General features: G+C 36.6%; 2 protein-coding genes across 4 annotated transcripts in view; one reads left to right on the forward strand and one right to left on the reverse strand.

Moving 5' to 3' along the window:
- Positions 1 to 6227, forward strand: part of LOC143701875 (uncharacterized) — a 30890-nt gene extending 24663 nt beyond the window's left edge. For both annotated transcript variants that reach the window (XM_077195573.1, XM_077195574.1), the window contains one exon: positions 1149 to 6227. In XM_077195573.1, coding sequence (XP_077051688.1) covers positions 1149 to 1363 — 215 coding nt within the window. In that variant the 3' untranslated portion in view covers positions 1364 to 6227. The remainder of the gene's footprint in view (positions 1 to 1148) is intronic.
- clic1 (chloride intracellular channel 1) lies at positions 3160 to 21423 on the reverse strand. Of its 2 annotated transcripts, XM_077195571.1 has the most exons (7): positions 20977 to 21402; positions 16258 to 16367; positions 13590 to 13715; positions 13355 to 13461; positions 6540 to 6721; positions 6259 to 6457; positions 3160 to 6164 (listed from the first exon to the last, which is right to left on the reverse strand). In XM_077195571.1, exons 1-6 carry the CDS (start codon positions 21010 to 21012, stop codon positions 6296 to 6298), a joined length of 723 nt encoding a protein of 240 aa, XP_077051686.1. In that variant the 5' UTR covers positions 21013 to 21402; the 3' UTR covers positions 3160 to 6164; positions 6259 to 6295. The 2 variants fall into 2 exon arrangements, with proteins under 2 accessions (XP_077051686.1, XP_077051685.1); XM_077195570.1 differs by having other exon boundaries at positions 3160 to 6457; positions 20977 to 21423.
- Between the last annotated feature and the right edge of the window lie 4665 nt (positions 21424 to 26088).

Raw genomic sequence — 26088 nt, forward strand, 5'->3', positions numbered from 1 at the left:
AGTGAAGGCTGCTACTGGGGCTGAGTGGGAGGGGTGGGAGCCGCAAGAGGTTCTGTGTCGACGGCTGGGTGAAGGCAGCAGCAGGCCAACGGGGCAGAATATGTTTAATCACCTCAGACTGCAACTGCTTTCCAGCCTGGGATATGGGAGTGTCGAGGAAGCGGGTTCGCTCGGCATCTCTCAAATCAGCCAGGTTGAGCCAAAGGTGTCTTTCCTGTCATTTTCACACCTTCAGGGACCCTAAAGGGGCCTACTACCAGTTCTCTCCCCATGATTCCGGCCCATAACATGACTCCGCCATCTCCTTGCTGACATCGCAGCCTTATTGGGACATGGTGGCGATCCACCAACCATCCACTACTCCATCCATCTGCCCCATCCAGGGTTGCATGGCACTCATCAGTAAACAAGACTGTTTGAGAATTAATCTTCAAGAATTTCTGGGCCCACTGCAACCGTTTCTGCTTGTGAGCATTGGTTAGGGGTGGCAGAACAGTAGAACTGCAAGCCAGTCTGGAGGATCCTACACCTTGAGGTTGGCGGGACTCCAGAGGCACCAGCAGCTTCAAATACCTGTTTGCTGCTTTGTAATGGCATTTTAGCAGCTGCTCTCTTAATCCGATGAATTTGTCTGGCGTAACCTTCCCTATTATACCTTTATCTGCACGAACCCGTCTGTGCTCTGAATCAGCCACAAATCTCTTCACAGTACGATGATCACGCTTAAGTTTTCGTGATATATCTAATGTTTTCATACCTTGTCCAAGGCATTGCACTAATTGACTCTTTTCCACAACAGAGAAATCCTTTTTCTTTCCCATATTGCTTGAAATCTGCCTGCTTAATAATGTGGAACATCCTTCTTAAGTAGTTTTCCTTTAATTGGGCTCACCTGGGAAACAAATTATCACAAATGTCTGAGCTTAATTTCAGTGACCCAAAGAGCCCAGAGACACAATACCAAGTTTATGAGTTTGATTGAAAAATAAAATATTTAATGTTTATGACACTTAATTCCAGTTTACATAATAATTTGGAACGCGGTTAATGAACACCAGGAATGTACTTTTAAAATGAACCAACAGAAGTATATTAAAATATATCTGGCCCTGCATCAGCAATGAGATGTCATGTTTGTGTGCATCCAGGGTCAGTGTGCATTGTTCTGTACGAGAGGAGCTGTGCCCTGCCATCACAGTGTGACCTGAGTGGAGAGAAACATGCAGCAGGACTTAACTTCAATTACACTAATAAATGCTGTGACACGGATCTCTGCAACACCGCTGCAACCATCAGCTCCCCCCGCTGGACAGGAGCAGCACTGAGGCTCTGCAGTCTGGGCCTCTTTCTCCAGCTGGGATGAGGGAGGTCTAATCTTACAGGAGGTGCTGACAACATTATCAACAAAGCCTTATTTTAACAAACACAACTATATACCAAGACTTGTTAATCTGTATAAAACCAATGCAACTATAAAGCTTACATTTGAAATGCACACACAACTGAATATGCACCTTCATGCAGCATCCTTGAACGGAAGTGCCTTCAACCACACACACAAGCACACACAGAGAGAGAGAGAGAGAGAGAGAGAGAGAGAGAGAGAGAGAGAGAGAGAGAGAGAGAGAGAGAGAGAGTTAAGGAAGGAGTTGGGAAGGTTACTTTCAAAACAGATTACAAAATGCATGCTTTAAAAATGCATTTGTACCATATTTTTGTTAGATTTCAGTTACAAGTTTTGCAACTCTATTATTTCTATAACTATTTTTATTATTTTGTAAATACTTTGGAATACTAATAAGGTATGTAACACAAAGTCCACCAAACATAGGACTTTTTTTCTATTTTCTGCAGATATACTATTTTTAACATCAGTTTTCCACATTATTTCATGAAGGAAAAAATGCAGATAACCTTTTTAACTGATGGAACACAATGCTGTTACATTAAGAGCTGGGGTGTGTAAACTTTTTGCATTTGCATGAACAGGGTATATTGTCATTATTTTGTCTTCTGGGAAACATGGAATTATTAGCTTCCGAAGGGCAGTCCTAAATGAAAAAAAAAAGATCTTTAAACAAAATATTAAACAAAATTTACACATCATCATCATCCTGTTCAAAGTTCACACCACCTGCTCTTAATGCAGTTTTCTTCTTGAGCATCAGTAAATGTTTTCACCTTTTGTAATAGTTGTTTATGAGTCACTTAATTGTCCTTAGTGTGAAAAGATGGCTCTCAAAATCATACAGTCGTTTTTGGAAAGGTGTCAAATATACAAAGTCTGAGAATGTGCAGGATCTGGAGGATTTTTCTAGAGAACAGCGGGCAGTTTAACTGTTCTGTACAGTTAAACTGGGTAAGTACAGTCGCAAATCATTGATGTAATGACAGACAGTTAGCATTCAAGGGTGTGTACATTTTTGAATGGGGCAATTTTTATAAATTCAGTTATTTTGTCTTGTGGAGTGTATGCAAACATCTGTGATGTGAAATAGCTTATTCAGGACAGTACTAAATTAAAATAATATGCAATTTTTATGATCCCTCTTATATTGTTAAAATTATTCAAATTTTGCATGTTCCGCAAGGGTATGAATATGACCTGAAGCTTAGGCTTAGGATGCTTTTGGAGACTGTCAGAGTCAGAGAATCACCAATCGCGTTTTACGTTAATTGCTTGTAACAGTTTACATTGACTTTTAATGCCATTTATTTCATTTAAACATTAAAGTAATCACTTTGTTAATCTAAAACACTTTTCTTATGTAAATATAATTTGATTACCACCCATTTAAAATGTAATTATAATTAAACAGTTACTCATATTTTGTATTTTAAATACATAACTAAGTAACATGTATTCCGTTACTCCCCAACCCTGTTGAGGCTTATCAGAATGAGTCATAGTTACTCAGCACACACACACACACACACACACACACACACACACACACACACACACACACACACACACACACACACACACACACACACACACACACACACACACACACACACACACACACACACACACACACACACACACACACACACACACACTTTTAAGTATGTTGTACTTTTCAGTAAACATTTTCTTTTAATGTAAGTTTTTAAACCTGCAATATCTAAACATCAAGAAAAAAATCTACTCCACTCTAAAAGTTTTATTTAATCTTTATTATAATCTGCTGAATAAATCTTTTAGAAATGCAGGGGAAAAAAAAAAAAACTCTTGTATGCTTGTAAAATTATCTAATCAATAAAATCCATCAACAATTATTTATGTTGTGTTGTCCATTTAATTGCAGAGTAAGATGTTTGGAAATTAGCATTAAGCATTTAAGAGGAAGTGAAAGCAGAAGTGCACAGGAAGAGGGCTGGGTATACAGATACAGTATATAAAATATATTTAAGGTTCTCTTGGAAACTGCATCAACTTAAAGAAGGCAGGCTAGCACTGAACCTGTTAATGATGGTCCCTTGAACGAAAATTTCATCAACTCCTATGACTAAACTTAGGCCCGTTTACACGAAGGGAAAACGCAGATATTTCTCTGCGGTTTGGCCTCTCATTTACAAAAACCCAGTTTTTATCACAGAAAGCGATTATTTCTAAAAACGCCAAAGTGGAGATTTCTGAAAACGCCGGTTATGTGTTGCCTTATCAACTGGGATAAACGGGGTTTTAGCAAAGCCCGTATACGGAAAGCCTGTTCACTCCCTATTAAGCCCTACTTTACCGAATTTTGTAAGTAGTTCCAGCAGAGTTCCACTGGGGGGCGATCGCCCTGAGTGCAAAATGAATGGGACTCTATGGAGCTAGACGGCTAAATTTGTCTCTTTCACCCAATTGCCATTGAGAAATCTCAGATTTGATTGTAGATTTTGCAAGTTCAACATGGGTTATAGGTCGAAAGTTGAATGAACGAGTACTTATGTCCTTTCGATTTCTTACAGGTTGAGTTGTTGTTGCCCATTACACGCTAGCATTCTGCTAATGAACGCTGATTGGTCAGTGAAGGACTGATTACGACCAGAGATACTGCTTGATGGCATCATTGCATCCGAAGCAGGATCAGAATGTGTGTGTGTATTTTCGGCGTGGTCTTTTAAAAAAACAAAACAAAAACTCTTCTAGTGCGTGTATTTACCTGTGTCAGCGGTGTTGTCGATGAAAAGAAAGTGCAGAGCGCGAAAGCACCAAAGTGACTGAAGAATTGCCGTAAAGCAGTATCTCTGGTGGAACGATGTGTATGACGTCATTGACATTTTAAAAGACTTTTTAAAGCAAATGAGTGACTTTAAAAAATCGAACAGCCAGCAATGAGTAATTTCTTTGCATCTCCTTTCGAATACAACATTCAAATTACTAGACAAAAAATTATATCCTGAGAAAAGTGGATTTTTAGGGGTATAGCTCCATTGACCTCCATTCATTCTGCACTCGTCCTGTGAGCGCCCTCATATGGAACCAGAGTGGAACTGCAACCAGTTCAGAAGCCGGAAGTTCACTGAGTGAACGTTCTCCCCATATTAGACATTCTCTGGTTTTAGTTTCTCTCTTGTCGATTCTGAGAGTTCTGATTGGCTTGCATGGCTTTATCCTTCTCCCTACACTGCCGCCCATAGGTTTGGCATAGTTATGAAGGCGCTCGCGGCGTATTTATGCGGGTTGTGTGCACGATGTTATTATTGAAATATTCTAGGAATATTCGTTTTCTCCTTAAACTGAAACTCAAATTAAACACTAAAAAGTCACCCATTTATACACTCACCGCCACTTTATTAGGTGCACCTGTTCAACTGCTTGTTAATGCAAATATCTAATCAACCAATCACATGGCAGCAATTCAATGCATTTAGGCATGTAGACAAGGTCAAGATGATCTGCTGAAGTTCAAACTGAGCATCAGAATGGGGAAGGTGAATGGGGAAAGGTGATTTAAGTGATGAAATAAAATAAATAAAATCCAGCTGATGGAAAGGCAACAGTAACTCAATGATAATAACCATTTTAACTGAAGTATGCAGAAGGGCATCTCTGAACCTTGAAGCAGATGGGCTACAGCAGCCAATCCTGGCTATAATTCACACAGGCTCACCAAAATTAGACAATAGAAGATTGGTAAAACATTGTTTGGTCTGACGAGTCTCAATTTCTGCTGTCAATGATGGTAGGGGCAGAATTTGCCGTAAACAACATGAAAGCATGGATCCATCCTGCCTGGTGAAAAAATACTAGCAAGGTGTACCTAATTAAGTGGCCGGTGAGTGCAAATTCCTTTTGTATTTCCTTGAAATATAAACAAATTCATACCCACAAAATGTTTGCTTGCTGCTGTTAATGGTTTTCTTTTGTAGAAAGCAACAATCCTGCATAAACTTCACACAGTGTTTTCAGTGTGGACATTAACAGTGATATTTGGATGGAAGCATATATGCAGTGCTTCTCAAACCATTGCACATTTTGTTTCCCTCACAACCAATTCAAGTCTTGCAGTCTGTACTATTGAGCTAATGAGTTGAATCAGTTGTTTTAGATGAGGGAGACATACAAAATGTGCAGTGGTAGGGAGTCCCCGGGACTGGTTTGAGAAGCACTGTTCTAGTGACTCTGATTTGCTCATACAACTACGAGATAAGACTGTTGTTTGGGGATGGTACCTGATTTAAAAGATTTTCAGTGAATAATTACTTCTATTTTAGTTTGTCCATCTCACTTAAGGTATGACTTTAGAAGATTAGGAATATAAAACATGATTTATGAGGAGTACTTTTAGGATACTTCTACAATTTTGTAACATATCAATCTATGTAAGAGCAGTTTGGACAACTTGGACAACTTGTAAGTGAAAAGGTCTCATGTTACATAATACAGATAATGACAGCGTGAGGGAGGGACAGGGGAATGGGGGAAGGAGGCAACAATATCCTGTTTGTAACTGCTAGCAAAGCACTTGTCCACATGACATGAAACATACTAAAAAAGAACCACTATTGAAAGGAACTTGACCTCTGCGGTTCAGGTGCTTTAAAAATATGAACTATAAGACCACATTTAGTTTAAAAGTGAGACCTTAGAACCCTACTGGTGCAAACAACCTTAGCAGCTTGAGACATAAAGGAAACATTTGAAACACTAGGATAATCTGGAAAGAGAATGTGTGTGTGTGTGTGTGTGTGTGTGTGTGTGTGTGTGTGTGTGTGTGTGTGTGTGTGTGTGTGTGTGTGTGTGTGTGTGTGTGTGTGCGTGTGTGTGTGTGTGTGTGTGTGTGTGTGTGTGTGTGTCCTTCTATTTGAGTGCCTTCACAACAGAAGAGTAGGCCATGTGTATCTCCTCATCGCTGGGGCAAGTGGAGGAAAATTCCTCTCTGGCATACGCTGCATCCAGGTATCGCCACAGAGATGTCAGAGAGCGAGGGATGGAGAAACCTCGAAACTTCTGACACACAACCTAAAGGAAGGGAAAGAGAAGCTAAGCATTTGATTCTCAAACTCTTTTGCTTAAGGATCAGTCCGTTGGGTTTCTGTCTCACTTTGACGATGTGTAGCTTGGGCAGCAAGTTGCAATCGGCCAGAGTGAACTCCTGACCATCCAGGAAGGGGCGAGTGGAGGAAGTGACATCATCAGCACTGTTCTCATCGATTTCATCCGGTAGAGGAGAGCTCACATAGTCATCCAACTTCTTCAGGGCCTTCAGTAAACCCTTCTCCAGATCTGCACAAAGAAACTTCATTTAAAAACAATTTCCTTTTTTTGTGTTGATGTATTTCCTATTGAAAAGGGGGTCTTTTGTCCTACTTTAAATAGCCAATACACACAAAAGCTTATAAAAACATAATTTTCTATTTGTCAGTGCTAGTCAGATACAGGTGCTGTTCGGTATTCACACTGACTTGTTCACACAAGTTTGGCCCAATTTGTACATGCAATTAGTCTGTTTGGACCAAAGCGGAAAATGCAATTTCAGTCTCTGACAGTAGGTAGCGCTTATAGAAAAAGCAGAAATACAGCATAAAACAGAGGGATAATATGACTAATATACACTATTTGCATTTTTTCCTTTGTTTTTAAAGTTTGTCTCAGTATTTGATTTGCTATGACTGATATTTGCATAATTTCCTTCATGTGTTCATTGTTCATAATGTTGCAATAAAAAAATGCACAACTTTATATTTCTGACACCTGGTTGTCACAGAGAAGAAACAAAATCAAATAGCATTTATATGTTTTCAAACAGCTATTCAATTTTTTTCTCCCTTGCTATGATATTTATCAAACAAGTACAAGAGTACAGAGGAAGAGAATTGGGTCTAGATAATTCGTCTGCTATTCACTGTCACTAAAATAGTCTGTTTGTGAGCACCACCAAGTCGATTCTTATTTGGTTGGCCAGTTTTCTTCGCAGTACGATGGAAATGACATTACAACATTGCCGCATTGACGGCGTGTGAATTATTTGTATTGGTCTGACGCAAAACCTGTTGTTTATTCAAATTAAAATGTTTATCACATAAACTGTTTGCACCAAACATTCTTCTTGGTGTGAACAGGCCTTAATCAGGTGAAATGTGACATGGTTCCAGCGACAAGAAATTTGTCCACATTAAACACAGAAAATGAGGCATGATGAAACACAATCAATCTCAAAACTCAGCCAATCAAACCATTTCTCTCTGCTTGCGTGCTCTCTCACACTCACTCGCTACAACTGAAGAACGCAAGAGCGTAAAACTAAAAAGTCAAGTCACCTTCATTTATATGGCGCTTTTAACAATAGATTGTTTCAAAGCAGCTTTACAGTGAAAATAAGAAATTACAGTAACAGAGATTGTTTTGGCTTTACAGCAGCTCTAGAATAAAGTTATAGTCCAGCTAAAGTTAGCTTTGATTGACTGATTTACTTCCGTTGGAAATATCATTAGTTATTAACTTAGGGGCCGCTAACACGACACCGTTCTAACAGAAAACACTCAACGCGCTCTGGCCTGATCATCCGCACAAAACAGTGCCTGGTGGCTCGAGAACGCAAACCCTGGAATAGATTCCAAGGTGCAAGCTTTGAAAAAAAAAAAAAAAAAAGGTTATCTCTGCACAAAAGTCAAAAATGCAAACCCGCGAAAACGCCCAAGGCGTGCATATGCGCATCACATGTTTAGTCTATAGGTATGCGCGTTTGAATACATATGTGCGCAGGCGTGTAGTCATTTTGTACAAACCAACCCTCAACAAACTACTTGTCTGGCCTTAAAAATGTATAATAAAGAATGATTTATCGCTTCTGTGTAGCCACGTGAACGGGAATTATCCCGACAAGGGAAGGAGGCTTTCACAGGGGAGAGACTAGTTGACACTTCAGTACTGCGTTGTTGTCGGGTATAGGGGCAGGTCCTTCATCAGTTCTGGATATGGCTTGGATCCGGCGGACTGCGGTAAACCTCGGGATAAACAGAGAGACTAATATTAGCGTAGACGCCATCCTTCTTATGATGTAACAAGTACATCAGGATTTATGGGAAGTGTTCCCGGTTCCGGCTGACCTAATCTATGCACCCTAACATTGAATTATAGAATTCTATAATGTGTTATGTGTATGCAAGGTCAAAGAGATGTGTTTTTAGTCTAGATTTGAACTGACAGAGTGTTTCTGCTTCCCGGAAAATGCTAGGAAGTTTGTTCCAAAGTTTTGGTGCTAAACAGGAAAAGGATCTACCGCTAGAAGTCGATTTTGAGGCATGATGAAACACAATCAATCTCAAAACTCAGCCAATCAAACCATTTCTCTCTGCTTGCGTGCTCTCTCACACTCACTCGCTACAACTGAAGAACGCAAGAGCGTAAAACTAAAAAGTCAAGTCACCTTCATTTATATGGCGCTTTTAACAATAGATTGTTTCAAAGCAGCTTTACAGTGAAAATAAGAAATTACAGTAACAGAGATTGTTTTGGCTTTACAGCAGCTCTAGAATAAAGTTATTGTCCAGCTAAAGTTAGCTTTGATTGACTGATTTACTTCCGTTGGAAATATCATTAGTTATTAACTTAGGGGCCGCTAACACGACACCGTTCTAACAGAAAACACTCAACGCGCTCTGGCCTGATTCTAGGTATTATCACCTGGCCGAAATTTTTAGATCGCAATAGACGTGAAGGACTATAGTGTGTTAAGAGCTCGCTCAAGTACTGGGGAGCTAAACCACTTAGTGCTTTGTAAGTAATCAGCAATATTTATATAGCCAATGCAGTGTTGGCAGAACAGAGCTGATATGGTCATACTTCCTGGTTCTGGTTAGAACTCTAGCTGCTGCGTTTTGGACCAGCTGTAGATTGTTTATTAAGTGTTCAGGGCAACCACCCATCATAGCATTACAATAATCTAACCTTGATGTCATGAACCCATGAACTAATTGTTCTGCATTTGTCATTGACAGCATATGACGTGATTTAGATATATTTTTAAGATGGAAAAATGTGGTTTTACAGATAGTATACATTAGCCTGACGTCGTCATACTTAGATTCTAGTCAGAATATGAGTCTGATACTGCTCCATTGGGCTATGATTATGGGGCATGTTTCAGTAATCGGCGGTTCTCTGTTCCTCTTTTAAAATGAATGCGCTGTCGATATCTTCTATAACAGACACGATGGCAGAATCTACACATCTCAGTTCTCCAGCGGCAGCCACCTTTGTTGTAAACGAATTCAAACCAAACGCTCTTTGGTGACATGGATGATTATGTTACTGTTGATCATCTGTCCATCATCGTATAAAGCCCACCCTGACAATTTGATTGGTCCGAACAGCTCTGGTTCGAGCATAGTTGCTCCACAACGGATCGAGTTTAGACCGAACTTCCCAACCTCAAATGTTGTGGGCGGGGCTAAGTTCAGCTGGCACCCAGGCTAACTAGACACGTGACTTTCAAATGAAAGATTGGTATCAAAGAGCACACCCAGGTTCCTAACCGACAACGAAGACTTGACAGAGTAGCCATCAAGTGTTAGACTGTATTCTAGGTTATTAAGTGAGGAGGTTTTTTGTCCAATAATTAGAATCTTTGTTTTTTCACAATTAAGAAGTAGGAAATTACTAGTCATCCAGTTTTTTATATCAGCTATGCATTCCGTTAATTTTATGAATTGGTAAGTTTAGTCAGGGCGTGAAGAAATATAGAGCTGAGTATCATAAGCATAACAGTGAAAACTAATGCCATGCTTCCTAATGATATCTCCTAAGGGTAGCATGTACAGAGTGAACAGCAAAGGTCCTAGCACTGAGCCTTGTGGTACGCCATACTGTATTTTTGATTGATAAGACATTTCTTCATTTACTGCTACAAACTGATAACGGTCAGATAAGTAGGATTTAAACCATGCTTATGTAATTCCACTAATGCCAACATAATTTTCGAATCTATTTAAAAGAATGTTGTGGTCAATAGTATCAAATGCAGCACTAAGATCGAGTAACACTAATAGAGAGATACAACCATGATTGGATGATAAGAGCAAATCATTTGTGACTCAGATGAGAGCTGTCTCAGTGCTATGGTATGGTCTAAATCCTGACTGAAAATCCTCGTAGATACCATTTCTTTCAAGAAAGGAAAATGTTTTGAGGATAGTGCCTTTTCTAGTATCTTTGACAGAAAAGGTAGATTCGAGATCGGTCTGTAATTGACTAATTCTGTAGGATCAAGTTGGGTTTTTTTAAACCGCTTTAACAAGCGGTTTAATCATAGCCAGCTTAAAAGTTTTTGATATGTATTCTAATGACAAAGATGAATTAATGATATTAAGAAGAGGATCTATGACCTCTGGAAGCATCTCCACACATACCACATTTTAAAATAAACCTTTAATTGTCAGTTTAGTAGTCCATATGTAAACAATACAATTTAATTGTGGGGCTTCTAATTAAGTGATAAAAAACATTTTACAAAATACACACTAATCTCTGGACCAATAAAATATGCAACACTACATTTTTTGTACCAACCAAAATTTTATGTAATATCTAATTACCGGTACTTTAACTTACACTGTGACTTTTCCTCGACATTGCACAATTTCGGTGCAAGTGAGTTCCTGAACATGATGAATAACGGGATACGCTTAGCCTCAAATACAGCTCCGACGAATGTGGATTAAGGGCACTGAGCTTTGGCATTTTTCCAACCTAGGACAGTCTTGGGCAATTACTTCCTGTTGTGTGCATCAAAATCGCAAGTGTGGGTATTGGGACAAGCCTAAAATGTAGTGACGCTCATCATGGTTGTTATACCTTTTATCCCATGTCACTTAGGATGATGTGGTGTTAAGGGGAGGAACATCCTCATTCTAGAAAGCAATTTACTGGATCTAAATTTTTACAATCAATCACTTAATCAATATTTTTTATTATCTATTTTCCTAAAAGAGAAGATTGTAGTTGCATGTAAAAACTCTACACGCCCCTGTTAAATAGCTGATTTGTGTGATGTAAAAATTAAGACAAATAATTTCTGCACTTTTAACATAAAATTTACAACCTATGTAATGCCACTGAAACGTGACACATTTCAGAGAAAAAAAGATAAAAACTAAAACTTAAAATAACCTAACTGCACAAGTGTGCATACCCTTTTATAAATGGCCATGTGACTGTTTTCTGAATTAACTAATCATCAAGCTCATGCAAAATAGTACATACCTGTCTGCACCTGATTTGAAGCTGTTCTAGTAAGATTTTTTAGACATCTTCTTGGTTGCATGCTACTACAAAAGCTATGGGCCACAAAGAGCTTACAAAGCATCAATGGGATCTCATTGTTAAAAGGTATCGCTCAGGTGAGGACAACAAAAAAATTCTAAGGCATTAGATAAACCATGGAACACAGTGAAGACAAGTGGAGAAAGTATGGTACAACAGTAACATTATCAAGAACAGGGCATCTCTCCAAAATTAATGAGAAGACAAAGTGAAAACTAGTCAGGCAAGCAGTCAAGAGACCTACAGCAACATTAAAAGTTGCAGCTTTTTCTGGAAAGTAATGGTTGCCTCATACATGTGACAACTATCTATCATATATCTGTCTGGGCTATGGGGCAGTATGTTAAAATGCAAGCCCTTTATGAATAAAAAGCATCCAGGCCAGACTAAACTTTACAAAAACATATATCCATTCTCCTAAAACCATGTGGAAAAATGTATTATGGTCTGATAAGACCAAGATTGTCCTTTATTACTAAAATGTAACTTTGGTTTTCAGTGGTACTGCATAGGTTGTAAACATTTACATGAAAGATGCAAAGGTTCTGATATGATTATTTTTTTACATTAAAAAATGTTTTAATATGGGTGTGTCCATCGGTCAACTGTACAACCATTTGAGGTCCTGGAGTTTCTTCTAATGAGATAATTAGAATCAGGTGTGTTTGATTAGGGAGAAACACAAAACATACGCTGAATCCGGAATCGCCCCTAAACCCTCAATCACTAGTCCACTAAAACAGTTCACTTGGAGGAGTGAATGAAAACGAGAGAGTGAATTCAGACATCGGCTGTACACTCCTTATTGTGGTGCAGAATGTGGCACAGTATGAGTGCACTCGATAACGTCCACTATGGTTTTGGACACCATACCAAATGGCTGTCCCCTCAAATAATGGCCTATTTCAGGGTATAGGGGGTGATTTCGGATTCAGCCATACAGTGTTGGGGACCAGGGTTGAGAAACACTTGCTGCGTCCATAATCACATACTGTCTGAGTAGGTACTACATTACCTACACTACGTACTTCACAACTGTTAAAAAAGTAAGTTCTATATAGTATGACAAGGGGTAGTAGGTATTATATTCGGAAGTACTACATTCATCACGTTGTTACTGTCATGTGAACTTCCAGCATCAGTTGCGATAATTCACTTCCAATCATAAATCCTCTACCATGGGTAATTTAGCCTCATGGGATAGTAAAGTGTCCATCGAATGCGCACTTCAAAATCTCTGCGGTAGTAGGTCATCTGGGTATTTTTCGCCTGCTGTTTTTCGAATGCTATGTATTCGGACATACTAATCTGTTGGTGTACTGTTTTTTACATACTGTAATAGTAGGGAAGTATTTGATTTCGGGCACAGTGACTGTGTTAGGGCATGATTTCAGAGCACAGTCTGTTCACTGAGGGTGTTGTAGTGTAAATCTGTAATACAGGAACATTGGATTTGGATTAAGTTTGACAGACAAAATGAAACAATGTTGTCTGTTTACAGCAGGTCAGTCAGTTGGGAATCTCGCAACTGAAACTTAATATTGGGCATCTTTTTAATAAATGAATAAAAACTAACACAAGCATTCTTGCACTCACTATCATTCATCTGAGGGTTTGAATTCTTAATGTAGGCTGAAAACTTTGAGAACACATCAAGGCCTGCAGTGTTAGATTCAGGATTGCGAGCTGCCAGCCGTGGGAATCTGTGTTGTAGAGAGGGATGTAGAAGAGGAGGACAGTTAGTACATAATTAGACGGAATACAAATACAAGCACAGTGATATATGGAGCCAGAGAATGAAGGGAAATAAAGCATGCATTAATGGAGTTACTTAGGGGGGCAGAGGGTTTCCTCCAGGAACTCTTCTATCTTGTTGGTGTCCGTCTTCACCTCTGTACCGTACAGCAGGAAAGGGGGCTGAGCACCAGGGGCCAGATCTTTAAGAATGTCTGGCTTCCTAGTCACAAAACAAAAAAATAGGAATAGCACTACTTTTGAAAAACGCTGTATGCATTATGTGGCAATTTTCTGCATGGATGGAATACCCGATGATCTATTTGATTTGCCAAAAGCACACTGCTCGAGATCCCACAATACAATGAGTTCACCTTCCATTTCCAGCGCGAATGAAAATCTCTTTTTTTATTGGACCAACAATTTTAATTTCTGGAATACTGTGACAACAATGTAGCACACCCTTACGAAAAAGAAGTATACTTCAAGTTTATTTTATGAAGTATACTTAAGTAATGTTCAAGTATATTTTTAAGAATACTTGATGTAGTAAGTATACTAATATCAATATGTACTTGTAGTAAACTTGTAAGTTTACTATTTCGATACTGCTTAGGACTATATACTTTTAGTATATTAAAAATATACGTTTAAGTGTACTATAAGTGTAACAGTAGTAAACTTTAAATACACAACTAGGTTTCTCATTTTTAATGCATCTGTACTACAAGTGAACTTATAAGTATACTAATAGTTTACTATTTTAATACAAGTACATTTAGTTTATGAAAGTACACACTGAAGTGTACCCTCAGTAAACTACTAGTTTAGTAGTTTATACTGCAAGTATACTTGTAAGTTTTCTTTAAAGGGATAGTTCACCCAAAAATAAAAATTCTGTCAGTATTTACTCACCCTGATGTTGTCCCAACCCCGTAAGACCTTCGTTCATCTTCGGAACACGAATTAAGATATTTTTGATGAAATCTGAGACCTGGATCACTCCTCCATACTCCTCCATAGGCTTCTTGAGGGATTGAACTTGCAGGCCCCGAAAAGTTATTACAGACATCGTTAAAATAGTCCAGGTGACTACAGTGGCTCAATCTTAAGTTTATCAAACGACGAGAATACTTTTTGTGCGCAAAAAAACAAAAATAACGACTTTATTTCAACTATTCAAGTCCTTCTCTGTGGGCTTCGAGTCAGTTCACTAGTGTAAAAGCGTAGAGCTCCTGTTGTTGTACGTCACACGCATCACCCACATGACCAGCGTTGGCCAATAGTGAGCCTTCGTGTGACGTAGCTCTACGCTATTACACTAAGTTAACTGACTAGAGGCCAACAGAGAAGGAAATGTATCGTTGAAATAAAGTCGTTATTTTTGTTTGTTTTTGCGCACAAAAAGTATTGTCGTCGCTTGATAAACTTAGGATTGAGCCACTGTAGTCACTTGGACTATTTTAACGATGTCTTTAATAACTTTGAGGCCGGCAAGTTTCAATCCTTTTGAAGCCTATGGAGGAGTATGGTGGAGTGATCCAGCTCTCAGATTTCATCAAAAATATCTTAATTCGTGTTCCGAAGATGAACGAAGGTCTTACGGGGTTGGAACAACATGAGGGTGAGTAAATACTGACAGAATTTTCATTCTTGGGTGAACTATCCCTTTAAGTGAAAATTTTCAAATGTCGATTTTTTTTTATACTTAAAAAATACCTTTAACTGTACTTTCATTTTTAAAACATTTTATTAGCTTCATGCATTCTTTTTTTATCAACACTTGAATGTCGGTAAGTTTCATAGAGAAAGGCAACATTTTAACCAAATTTTTGTTGTTGAGAAAATCACATTTTTGTCAAAGACTACGCCTTGATCAGATTCAGAACGATGATCAAAACACAGATGGAGTAGATCGAGTCCAATACCCCCAAAGCTTCACAGTAATATTCTCTTCATGGGTTCAACATTTCATTTGGTAACATTAAGCAGTTTTGATTTACATGCGGTTTGATGTAAATGTTTGATGATCACGTAATTTTACATTTGCTTAAGCAATCTTCAATCGGTTGTTTCAGCTTCTTCTTCTCCTGTTTTGATCCGGAGATTCTGTACTAGAAGATGTGTCATAGCGCCCCCTACCACATAATAGTGAAAACATAGATGCTGGAAAATTCAGTCAATGGTGAGGAAAGTGTAAAGTAGAATTAAAGTAAATTCCTATGTACACTACAAGTGGACTAGCCTACACAAAAAATCAGATACGCAGAATTAGAAACATATCTGTTTTATATCAATATTCTAATCAATATTTTCAAACAATGTAAGTTTCATAAGACTGTATATGAAAAACTAAATAAAAAAGCATATTTAATAGGCTACTCGATCAAAAGAATTAACACAACTACAAGCCAAGTATACTTTGAATACTTAATTATAATTTTAAGTATATCTCGATCAAAAGATTGAATACAAGTCCAGGCCAAATATACTTGGACTTTTCTCTCAGTATAAGTCAAGTACACTTAAGTGTAATTTTAAGTATATTTCTGAGAAGTATATAAAATGTAGACTGAAAGTATACTTCTTTATTTTTAGTTTAAAATAAGTATACTAATAGAACACTTGAATAAACTTCTTTTTCATAAGGGTACTACTGGATTGAAACAGCAGTATGCTAGGTTTCCCTGCATACTTGAAATTATAACTTTATTTATCTGCTTTATGTTTGTGAATGTCTGCATGAGTTGCACAGAATCACCAACCTCTTCATGTCAACAGTAGTCACATTAAAGGTCACGCCTTTCAGCCACAGGACCATGAAGAGCCGTTGAGAGAATGGACAGTTCCCAATACTCTGACCATCACTTCCTGCCTACACATATATACAAATACAGAGAATTACTACAGGTTTCTGAAAGATTGTGTGGCCCCAAATTATGCTTACACATAATCCCAAAAAAGTACTTGAGTTTTGTTTTTGCAACCGCTATACAGTTTTGCTGTATTATACAGCACCATGGCAAGGAATCATATTGTAACCAAATTATGAATGTGAGTTTGAATATGAGTCATACTAATTAGTACTTAATTATGTATGTCAATCTTTTTGTGTGACAGCAAGTGAATTATTCTGAGTGCACATGGATAGCTATTTAATATATAATCCCATGCATTCAAAGAAAAATTGTATAAAGACAGCATATTAGAGTATATCTTTTGGCTAATCAACTGCATTGATATACATTGTTGTAAATTATTACACGGCTCACTGGAATACTTGATTCTGACTGTACATTCACAACATTTCAAGGTGTTATCCCCGAATGACAACCATTCTCAATAGCATGCTGAAAATCATACTTCAGTGAATGCTTGTTTTGTTCAAATGCAGCAGCTGCCATCTTGTGTCTCTGTTATATTTACCGATTCTATTAACAATGAAATCGGAGGACTTCGGTATTACTAGTGCTGTGATATTGTTGCTGTGTTCATCTTTTAGCCAGGACGATTGTTTTGTAAACTGTAATGAATTATAGTATAATAAACAGGAAAGATTTAACTCTTTCCTCACCAGCTTTTATTTTTATTTTTAGTTGCCAGCCACCGCCAGCATTTTTTTTAATCATTTTCACAAAAATGTTATGGCCCCCAGAATATTTTGTTGTATAAATATCTGAATATGCAATATATCAAAAGAAAGAACAGAGCCTCTGCTTTAAACTAACAAACAAACAAACAAAAAGTTTTATTCTTGCTTAAGTTTGGGTAAGTTTAATAAAACAAAAAACTAAATTTGAGCAAAAAGCTGAGAAAATTGCATTTTTATCATGTCATAGCGCCCCCTACCGTATAACATGGAAAGCAAGAAATTTACGTCAATGCTGGGGAAGAGTTAAAAACAGTTTAAAAGCAAGTCAATATATCTTGTCCACATAATTATTAATGTGATGAAAAGACATGTAACATGTGGAATGACTCACTTTATCCCATAAAAGTTTGTCTAGTTGTCTTGTTCTGTCATCTTAACTAAAAGTTGCTTGCTAGTACCGGTTTCCTTTATGGAAGCTTTGCACTTTGAGAACTAATAAAATATGTCAACAAAAATCAATATTTTGTGTCCTATTATTTACATATCTGAGAAGTAGCCGTGTAAGTGGGATAATACACTGAACAAAATTATAAACGCAACACTTTTGTTTTTGCCCCCATTTTTCATTTACTGAACTCATAGATCTAAGACTTTTTCTATGTACACAAAAGGCCTATTTCTCTCAAATATTGTTAAAAACTCTGTCTAAATCTTTGTTAATGAGCACTTCTCCTTTGCTGAGATAATCCATCCACCTCACAGGTGTGGCATATCAAGATGCTGATTAGACAGCAAGATTATTGCACAGGTTTGCCTTAGGCTGGCCACAATAAAAGGCCTCCAGCAGGACACATACTACCCAGATTACAAGTGCATTGCTGCATAAGAACAGAGTGCGGGTACTAGATTGGCCTGCCTGCAGTCCTAACCTGTGTCCATCTGAGAATGTGTGATGCATTATAGAGCTGCACGATTCTGGATAAATTGAATCGCTCACGATTTTTTTGTTTCAGACAGAGATCACGATTCTCGCATGATTCTCAACATACAACTAAACAAAATAAATAACATTATATTTTAAAATTATTAATAATTTCTAAATTAATTATTTTTTTAAAAACTGTTTGAGTGAATGATTCAATGAATGACTCGCTCATAAATACTTGTTTCATTACTGGATGAATCAGCATTTTCGAACAAATCTCTTGAATGAATGATTCATTGACAAATACATTTTTTAACAGTCCCTAGTCCCCACGTTGTGGCGTAATGATATAATTGGCACAATCTTTATTTGAAGCTTCAAGTTACTTTCACAAGGTGATTTGCTCTATTTTGATTGCTTACGTTGACATCAGTGCTTAATTATATCCAAACTATAAACTTTTATCCTTGTACTTCTATGATAATATGAATAGTTGGAACACAGAAATAGCGATAGGCCTACCGTGTGGTTGAAAAGACTGTTTGTGAAGTTGTTTCATACCTATACATGACAACTGCTTTCTTTGGGCCATCGGCAGTGCAAACTCAGATCTGAATGTTACGATGTGATTTTGTCAAAGGCTTCATAGACACAGGTGAATGGTTAACCCCTGAGGGGTTACATTGGTGTTGTGACCCAGGAGGGAGTGAGGTTTAGATTGGTGAGTGTAAAGGAGGCCAGCTAGTAAAGAGCTGTGCAGGTAAACCTCACTCCCCTGGGTAGGGTTGAACCATCCGTTTAGTTCTTTCATAAATTGGAATGTTAAGTCCACACTAGATGCTTAGTAACAACTAGCTAGTTTGTAACTAACTCTTTACTTTATTCCGTTGCACCAGTTGTTCAATGATCCAATAGCAGCCTTCAAATATGTGAGCAGAAGCTGTAGAAATGCTGTGAATTTCAGTTTATTCCTCATTCAAACTTATTTTGCCTCACGTAACTAACGGTAAAATTAGTTTCCATTAAGTACAATATTACTTAACCATGAATCAATGACATAAGTGTTTTTATATCTACAACCCTATTTCCAGAAGAGTTGGGACATTTTGTAAAATGCAATAACATTGACAATCTGTGATTTGTTAATTCTCTTGAACCTTTTTTTAACTGACAAAAGTACAAAGAAAAGTTTTCCAATGTTTTCACTTACCAAAATGATTGTATTTTGTAAATATAAACAAATTTTGATATTGATGGCTGCAACACACTACAAAGAGACTCAGCTTTGGGACAGAGGCAAAATAAAAGTGAAATGATTATAAAGGTTAGATTATCCAACTAGGTGAGTGTATCCTGTTTGGTTGAAAAAGGAGCTTAGAGGGGTCATAGCTCATCACTTTGTGCCAAATTCCATGAGACAATTGTCAAACAATAAAAAAAAAATGGAGGCATATATTTGGATTGAGCCATAGACTGCCATCAAGATAACATCTATTCTGGGAAGCAAAATAATGCCAGGCCTCTTTCTGCACATGGTAAAACTGAGTGGTTTCTAAACACTCAGAACCATAAAAGACATGTGCCTGTCTACCTGCCTGCCTGCAGTCCAGATCTGTCTCTTATTGAAAATGTATGACCCCATCATGAAAAGGAGAATCAGGCAACGATGACCACATACTGTTGAGCAGCTGTCTTGTATCAGACAAGATTGGGCAAATATTCCACTTGCAAAACTGCAACAATTAGTATACTCATTTCCCAAATGATAAAAAGGTGTAATTAAAAGGAAAGGTGATGTGAAACAATGGTAAACATGCCTCTGTACCAACTTTTGTGGAGTATGTTGCAGCCATCAAAATCAAAACTTTTTACAAAATAAAATTAAGTTGGTCAGTGAAAACATTGGAAATGTTTTCTTTGTACATTTTTCAGTTAAATAAAGGTTCAAGAGAATTTACAAATCACAGATTCTTGATTTTATTGCATTTTACAAAACGTTCCAACTATTCTGGACTCGGGGTTGAGACGAAATTAATAAGAACCAATAAATAAACATTGATACAAAAAAAACATAAGAAATTACATTGATTGATTATTTGACATGCACAACACAGGTGCAAGAGGTGCAATAGCTACTGAATAGAGGTTGCGGTCCTTAGCGTCCTTGTTAGTGTGCCCGCCTCCCATGCTGTTAATTCAGTTCGAATCCCACTTGGAGCGGTGTGAGTAGAACCAGAGGGGATAAACTTTTAATATAGCACAGGTTGAAAATAATTCTATTGAATTTTATTGTCATTTTGCATACATAAATTAAATGTTGTTTGGGCATAGTTCTACTAGTTTATTTTATTTTATTGGATAACAAAGCATAATGTAATAACAGCATAATGTAATAAATAATACATTATAAAATTTGGTAATCATTTTAGAATAATTGTTTTCCTTTCTTACAGTAGAGTTCTAGGGGGCATTGAAGTTGTGCTGGATATTTTGTTGTTTTTTCCTTTAAATTATCACCCATCTACTAGAAGTAATGTAAAATAATATTATTACTAGACATAAAAACAAAATTATTACTAACAGTTGTAGCAATAATAAAAAAATACATGAATATTTAAATCTGGTGCATTTCATATGTAGTTTATGACCGCAACATAGATTAAAGGAAGATTAAAGGAATGCCACTGTTTTCTATGCCTTGAAAGGATACTATTTTATTTGTTTTGGAAATGCCTACAATATGACAATGTTTTTGCTGATTTCATAATTCAATACATTTCTCATAATGTAAACCCCGTTATTAAATACGTTCAAGATTTGATGATGTTTTGAGCCAATTACATTACAAATATATGAATACATCAATTGTAGAACGTTTATTACATTCTGCAATTATTAAATTTTAAGTTGCTAAAATTGCATTAGTTTCAAGTGAAACCATGAGTAATGGCCTGCGGGTAAACTCACCTTCACAAAGAGCTCAACCTCAGGTTTCTCACTCATGTTGGAGTCCAAACAAGTCCTCTAGCAGAGGCCAAATAACTACAGCGAGCGTATAGTTCAATAAATGAATGTCTTATATTCCGGTCGCCCTTTTTTCACGCTCACTTCCGCTGTGCCTTTGGCCAATTTGAAATTGTAAGCAACTTTTCCGCTTTGAGGTACGGATATGATAGCGGGTGGAAATTTTTGACCAAAGCCCAAACAAAGGGCACTAAAAAGTGTATAAAATGTTTATACGATTTACTGTTCGTGTTTAGTATCGAAATCAATAACGCCTACAGCAATATCAGCCATTCTCTCTCTCTCTCTCTCTCTCTCTCTCTCTCTCTCTCTCTCTCTCTCTCTCTATCTGTCTCGTTTCCTGATTTTGACAAGCTTTGAACTTCCTCTAACTTGTAACCGGGAAGTGTGACTTTTACAGCGTACCTCCTGACACCTAGTGGTAGATAACTGAAACATGAATTTTGAACAAATTATATAATCTAATACGTAGATATTGAAACATATTTAGGAATAAGTTTAGCATATGCAGGATCTAGAATTAAAATATATAACATCATTTAAAATACCATTAATATTGAATTTTAAACTCATTGTGTAATTCTATGACCCATTCATGTGCAAAATGCCAGAACCCAGTTTATATGCCAGGTTTTGTTACAATACTAATAATTGCGTTATATAACTAAATGGCAAAAAAAAAAAAAAATCTGGGTTCCAATAATTATTATTTTATATATATATGTTATTATATATATATATATGTTTATATATATTATTATTTTATATATATATATGATGTTCATCAGCTTGGCCAGGCTGGGAGACCAACTAAAACCAGCTACTTCCATCTTAAACCAGCTAAGACCAGCCAACCAGCTTAGGTTGGTTTTAGCTGGATTTTTCAGCAGGGAGGTCAGGTGTTGATGTTGACGAGGAAGAGAGCCAAACACCCAATGTAACGGGTAACGTGAGGCTATCAAACTTATTATCCAGTAGGATTTCAGATTCCCGATTATTTGAATAAATTTGATTATTAAAAAAGAAAAAGAAAAACTTTAGTAGCCTACATACGGCAGAGGTGATCCAGCAAAGTCTGACATACTTATTGAAGAATAACTTTTGATTTTTAATAGACAAATAAGAAGACTTTCTAAATAAATAAATAAAGACTAAATAAATAAAAACCCAGAGAAAAGGAGAAGAATTATCATCGGATATCAAAAGAAAAGTCTTCACACAACATATACCTGTTAAATAAAAGTATTACAGTGAAACAGGTGAGACAGTGGTCATAAGTTTCATTTCTTTGTCATTTTATTTTTTGTAGAGCCTATTTTTAAAAGGTTATTTAAAAACTTTAAGAAAAGCATTTTGAATAGCTTGTAGCAGTGTGCTACATATTGAGTACTGTTGTTAAACAGTAGCCTATTGTTCAAAGATACATTTAAATATTATAAAATACATTATTTGTGACATTATCCAATATATATATATATATATATATATATATATATATATATATATATATATATATATATATATATATAAACTAGAACCTACGTGAATATGTGTATGAGCAGACCTACACACAACCATACCTTAAACAGAGATGTTGCTTTTTTAAAGGCATGCAGTGGAACAGAGTCAGAGTCTGAGGTAGACCATAGGACAGGCAGCATGAAGCACAACACTCTTGATCCCTGTCAATGATTGGCCTACAGCCTGACATGGACACTGCTGTGACTTCCACAGGAACTACCACAAAAGCTGAGGCCATGCTCATGATTATGAGCCATGCAGCAAAGCATAAAATAACTGGTTGCCAGTTACATGATTTACTGCAGTTGATCAATAAATTGTTTGGGCAAGAGGTTGTACCTCGATCCAAGTATCTTTTTTAACAGTGTTTAAAAAGAGTTGTGAAGAAATAGAATTTCAGTTCTACTGCGAAAGTTGTCACTTAAACATAGGAACAGTCCAGGAAATCAGTGACAAACAAATGATATATTAATATCATCAAACCAAAGAAAACACTAAATTTGTTGGAGACTTAATGGTTCATACTGGTGTCCAGTAGATACCAACATGTAACCTATAAGTTGCCAAAGGTGTTCTATTGGTCCTTAATGGTATCCAATAGAAAAAACATGCCACCAATAGAAGAAAGCAAATCACCAATAGAGACCTACTAGGACCATTACAGTTTCCATTAAAACCAATACAGACAAATAGACAAAACATGCCACCAATAGAAAAAGGTAAATTACCAATAGAGACCCACTAGGACCATTACAGTTTCCATTAAAACCAATACAGTTCTCTTTATAACCATTAAAACCATTAGCAATTATGTAATGGTTTCTATTGTTTTTTTCAGCAGGGATGTGCAGGATGATGGTGATGCATCAGCCAATGTGTTATTATAGGAAATAAAAAAAACGTTTGCTAATTCAATTGTTATAGCATAAAATGTCAAATATGAATTAAAAAAACACATATGTCATAGTAACACTCAAATGTAATGCAAATGTAATGATTTCACTAAATTTACCCATAGGATTTAATGAAAATGAATATTTCTGAAATGTACAGTACATCTATTCATGAAAAGAATGAATAAAAACCCCATCAATTGCAAGAACTGATTTTATCTTTTTACTTCAAAATAAAAACTATTTTACTCCACAAATCAAAAAACATTAATGCGTCCACACATCTCTCATTAACTAATAGAGAGAGAGAGAGAGAGAGAGAGAGAGAGAGAGAGAGAGAGAGAGAGAGAGAGAGAGAGAGAGAGAGAGAGAGAGAGAGAGAGAGAGAGAGAGAGAGAGAGAGAGAGAGAGAGAGAGAGAGAGAGAGAGAGAGAGAGAGAGAGAGAGAGAGAGAGATGATTGGTTAGCCTACATGAAAGTTGATTTTATTTGAGCTAAAGTCCAATTCATCCAATAAATCAAGTGATGAATATAAAGTCTGGTTTCATATAATAATAATAAAAAAACTTAACTTTTGCTGCAACTCCTAAATCGCTGTATTCACCTTACCCTTATTCATATATGTGTGTGGTCACAAAAACAATGAACAACTCACTGTAAGACAACTTGCTACCCCCAAGTAATATTAACAAAGAAGTTCAAACTAAACATTGTTCATGACACATCACCAGTGGGGTGGGGGTAACGCATTACAAGTAACAGAAGTTACATAAATAGATTACTTTTTTCAAATAACGGTAAAAGTAACACATTATGTCTTTGCTCCAATGTTTTCCCATTATTGACTGACACCTTTGTCCCCATGTTAAGAGAAATTGGGAGTAAGGTATGGCGCTGTGTAAACATGGGGGTTATTGTAGCACTTGTCACAGAGCTACTATCTGTTCCCTGTATGATTACATATGTATTTATTATTACCATATGTTATTTGTATTTATATTGTTTAAATGTTTAAGTTAATATTGTGTCCAGTTTGGCCCTGTAAACAAAAGGGTATTATTTTTTGAGAAAGTGTGTGCGGTTTCGTTTTACTAAGTACCCAACCGATACCCAACCCTAGTCACAGCAGTGCTGAGCTACCGAACCTTGCTGAACACCATGAGGGAATGAGAGTAAAGTGGTGGCAACGCTGGCGCTATGGCTTATATCACAGTAACACTGAGCTACCAGACCTGGTTGAACACCATGACTGAATGCAAGGAAAGTGGTGACAATGTCTGTGCCTTACACATCACAGGACTTATAAATGTAATGCCCAAATAGCCATAGTGCAGCGGTCATGCTGTGCTCGCCGACTACTTCACCACTCCTATAAACACAATTAAAAAGTGGGTTTCTTACAAGGGGTGTCGCCTGTGCTGGGTGCCACCTATTTGTTTTAAAATTATTTTGATTTTGTAATGTATTAATAATCACACTAGTTTGTAGAGCAATTGTTTTACAATTTACTGCACTTTAAGTGTGTTACACATTATAATAATAAAGGTTTATTCGGTTACTAAACACAAAACAGAATATATACAACAAATTCATTACAAACAAAGAAGGTAACCGAACAGGTGTAGGCTGAAGCCATGGCTTATTACGCCTACCCTATTTACATCATTTACATCAACATCTACCCACCAAAATTTGAACATAAACAATATACATGTATAAACATATGCAAACATACACTCATTCCTATACACGTACTGCATACTCATATATATACATACATACAAACCTCTGCACTTGATTACAAATATTTATTTATTACTTATATTATTGAAATCTAAACACAACAATTATGCATAAATTTATCTTGGGCAATTTTTCTTAAGCATCCGAATATTTGTCAAAAATTAAGATTTTAAACTGTTTTTTAAAGTAATGAATGGAATTACTCCTCTTAATATCATCAGTGAGACCATTCCACAAGTCGACCCCTTTTACCGAGATGGTGTTCATTTTAAAGTTTGTTCTGACCATCTGTTTTTTAAACATGTTCTCTCCTCTTAAATTATATTTCTGTTCCCTGTTTTCAAACAAACATAGAATATTTTCAGGCACTATTTTCCTATTAACTTTGAACATAAAAACGGCAGTATTCAGACTGACTAAATCAGAAAAATTTATTGCTTTAAATTTACAGAATATAGCATTTGTCGGTTCATTATACGGTGAATGATTGACTATCCTTATAGCTTTTTTTTGTAAAATAAAAATGGGTTTTGTGTTTGTGGTGTAGGCATGCCCCCATATTTCAACACAGTAAGAAAAATATGGAACAATAAGAGAACAATACAGAATATACAAAGACGGCGTATTTAAAAAATACTTGGTTTTATGTAATTTAGCTATTGTTTTAGACAGTTTTGATTGAACATGAGCGATGTGAGGTTTCCAGGATAGTTTATGGTCTAATATTATTCCAAGAAATTTGTTTTCATTTACCCTTTCTAGTTCCACATCATCAATCTTTAAGCTCATGCTGGTTTTAATTTGTCGATTACTAAATATAATATATTTGGTTTTACTTAAATTAAAAGATAGTTTATTTCGGTCAAACCATTGCTTAATCCTAGATAGTTCTCTAGTC

The sequence above is a fragment of the Siphateles boraxobius genome, unplaced genomic scaffold (assembly GCF_051911475.1).
Source record: "Siphateles boraxobius isolate OS27281-9 unplaced genomic scaffold, OSU_SipBor_1 33, whole genome shotgun sequence".
Classification (NCBI taxonomy): domain Eukaryota; kingdom Metazoa; phylum Chordata; class Actinopteri; order Cypriniformes; family Leuciscidae; genus Siphateles; species Siphateles boraxobius.

Excerpts from the sequence above, each read along its gene's own strand:
- clic1 (XM_077195570.1), bottom strand. The coding sequence starts at position 21,012 with ATGAGTGAGAAACCTGAGGTTGAGCTCTTTGTGAAG. Across the intron at positions 16,368-20,976 it reads AGGTTGAGCTCTTTGTGAAG|GCAGGAAGTGATGGTCAGAG; the intron begins GTGAGTTTACCC and ends ATATATGTGTAG. Across the intron at positions 6,458-6,539 it reads CCAAGCTACACATCGTCAAA|GTTGTGTGTCAGAAGTTTCG; the intron begins GTGAGACAGAAA and ends CCCTTCCTTTAG.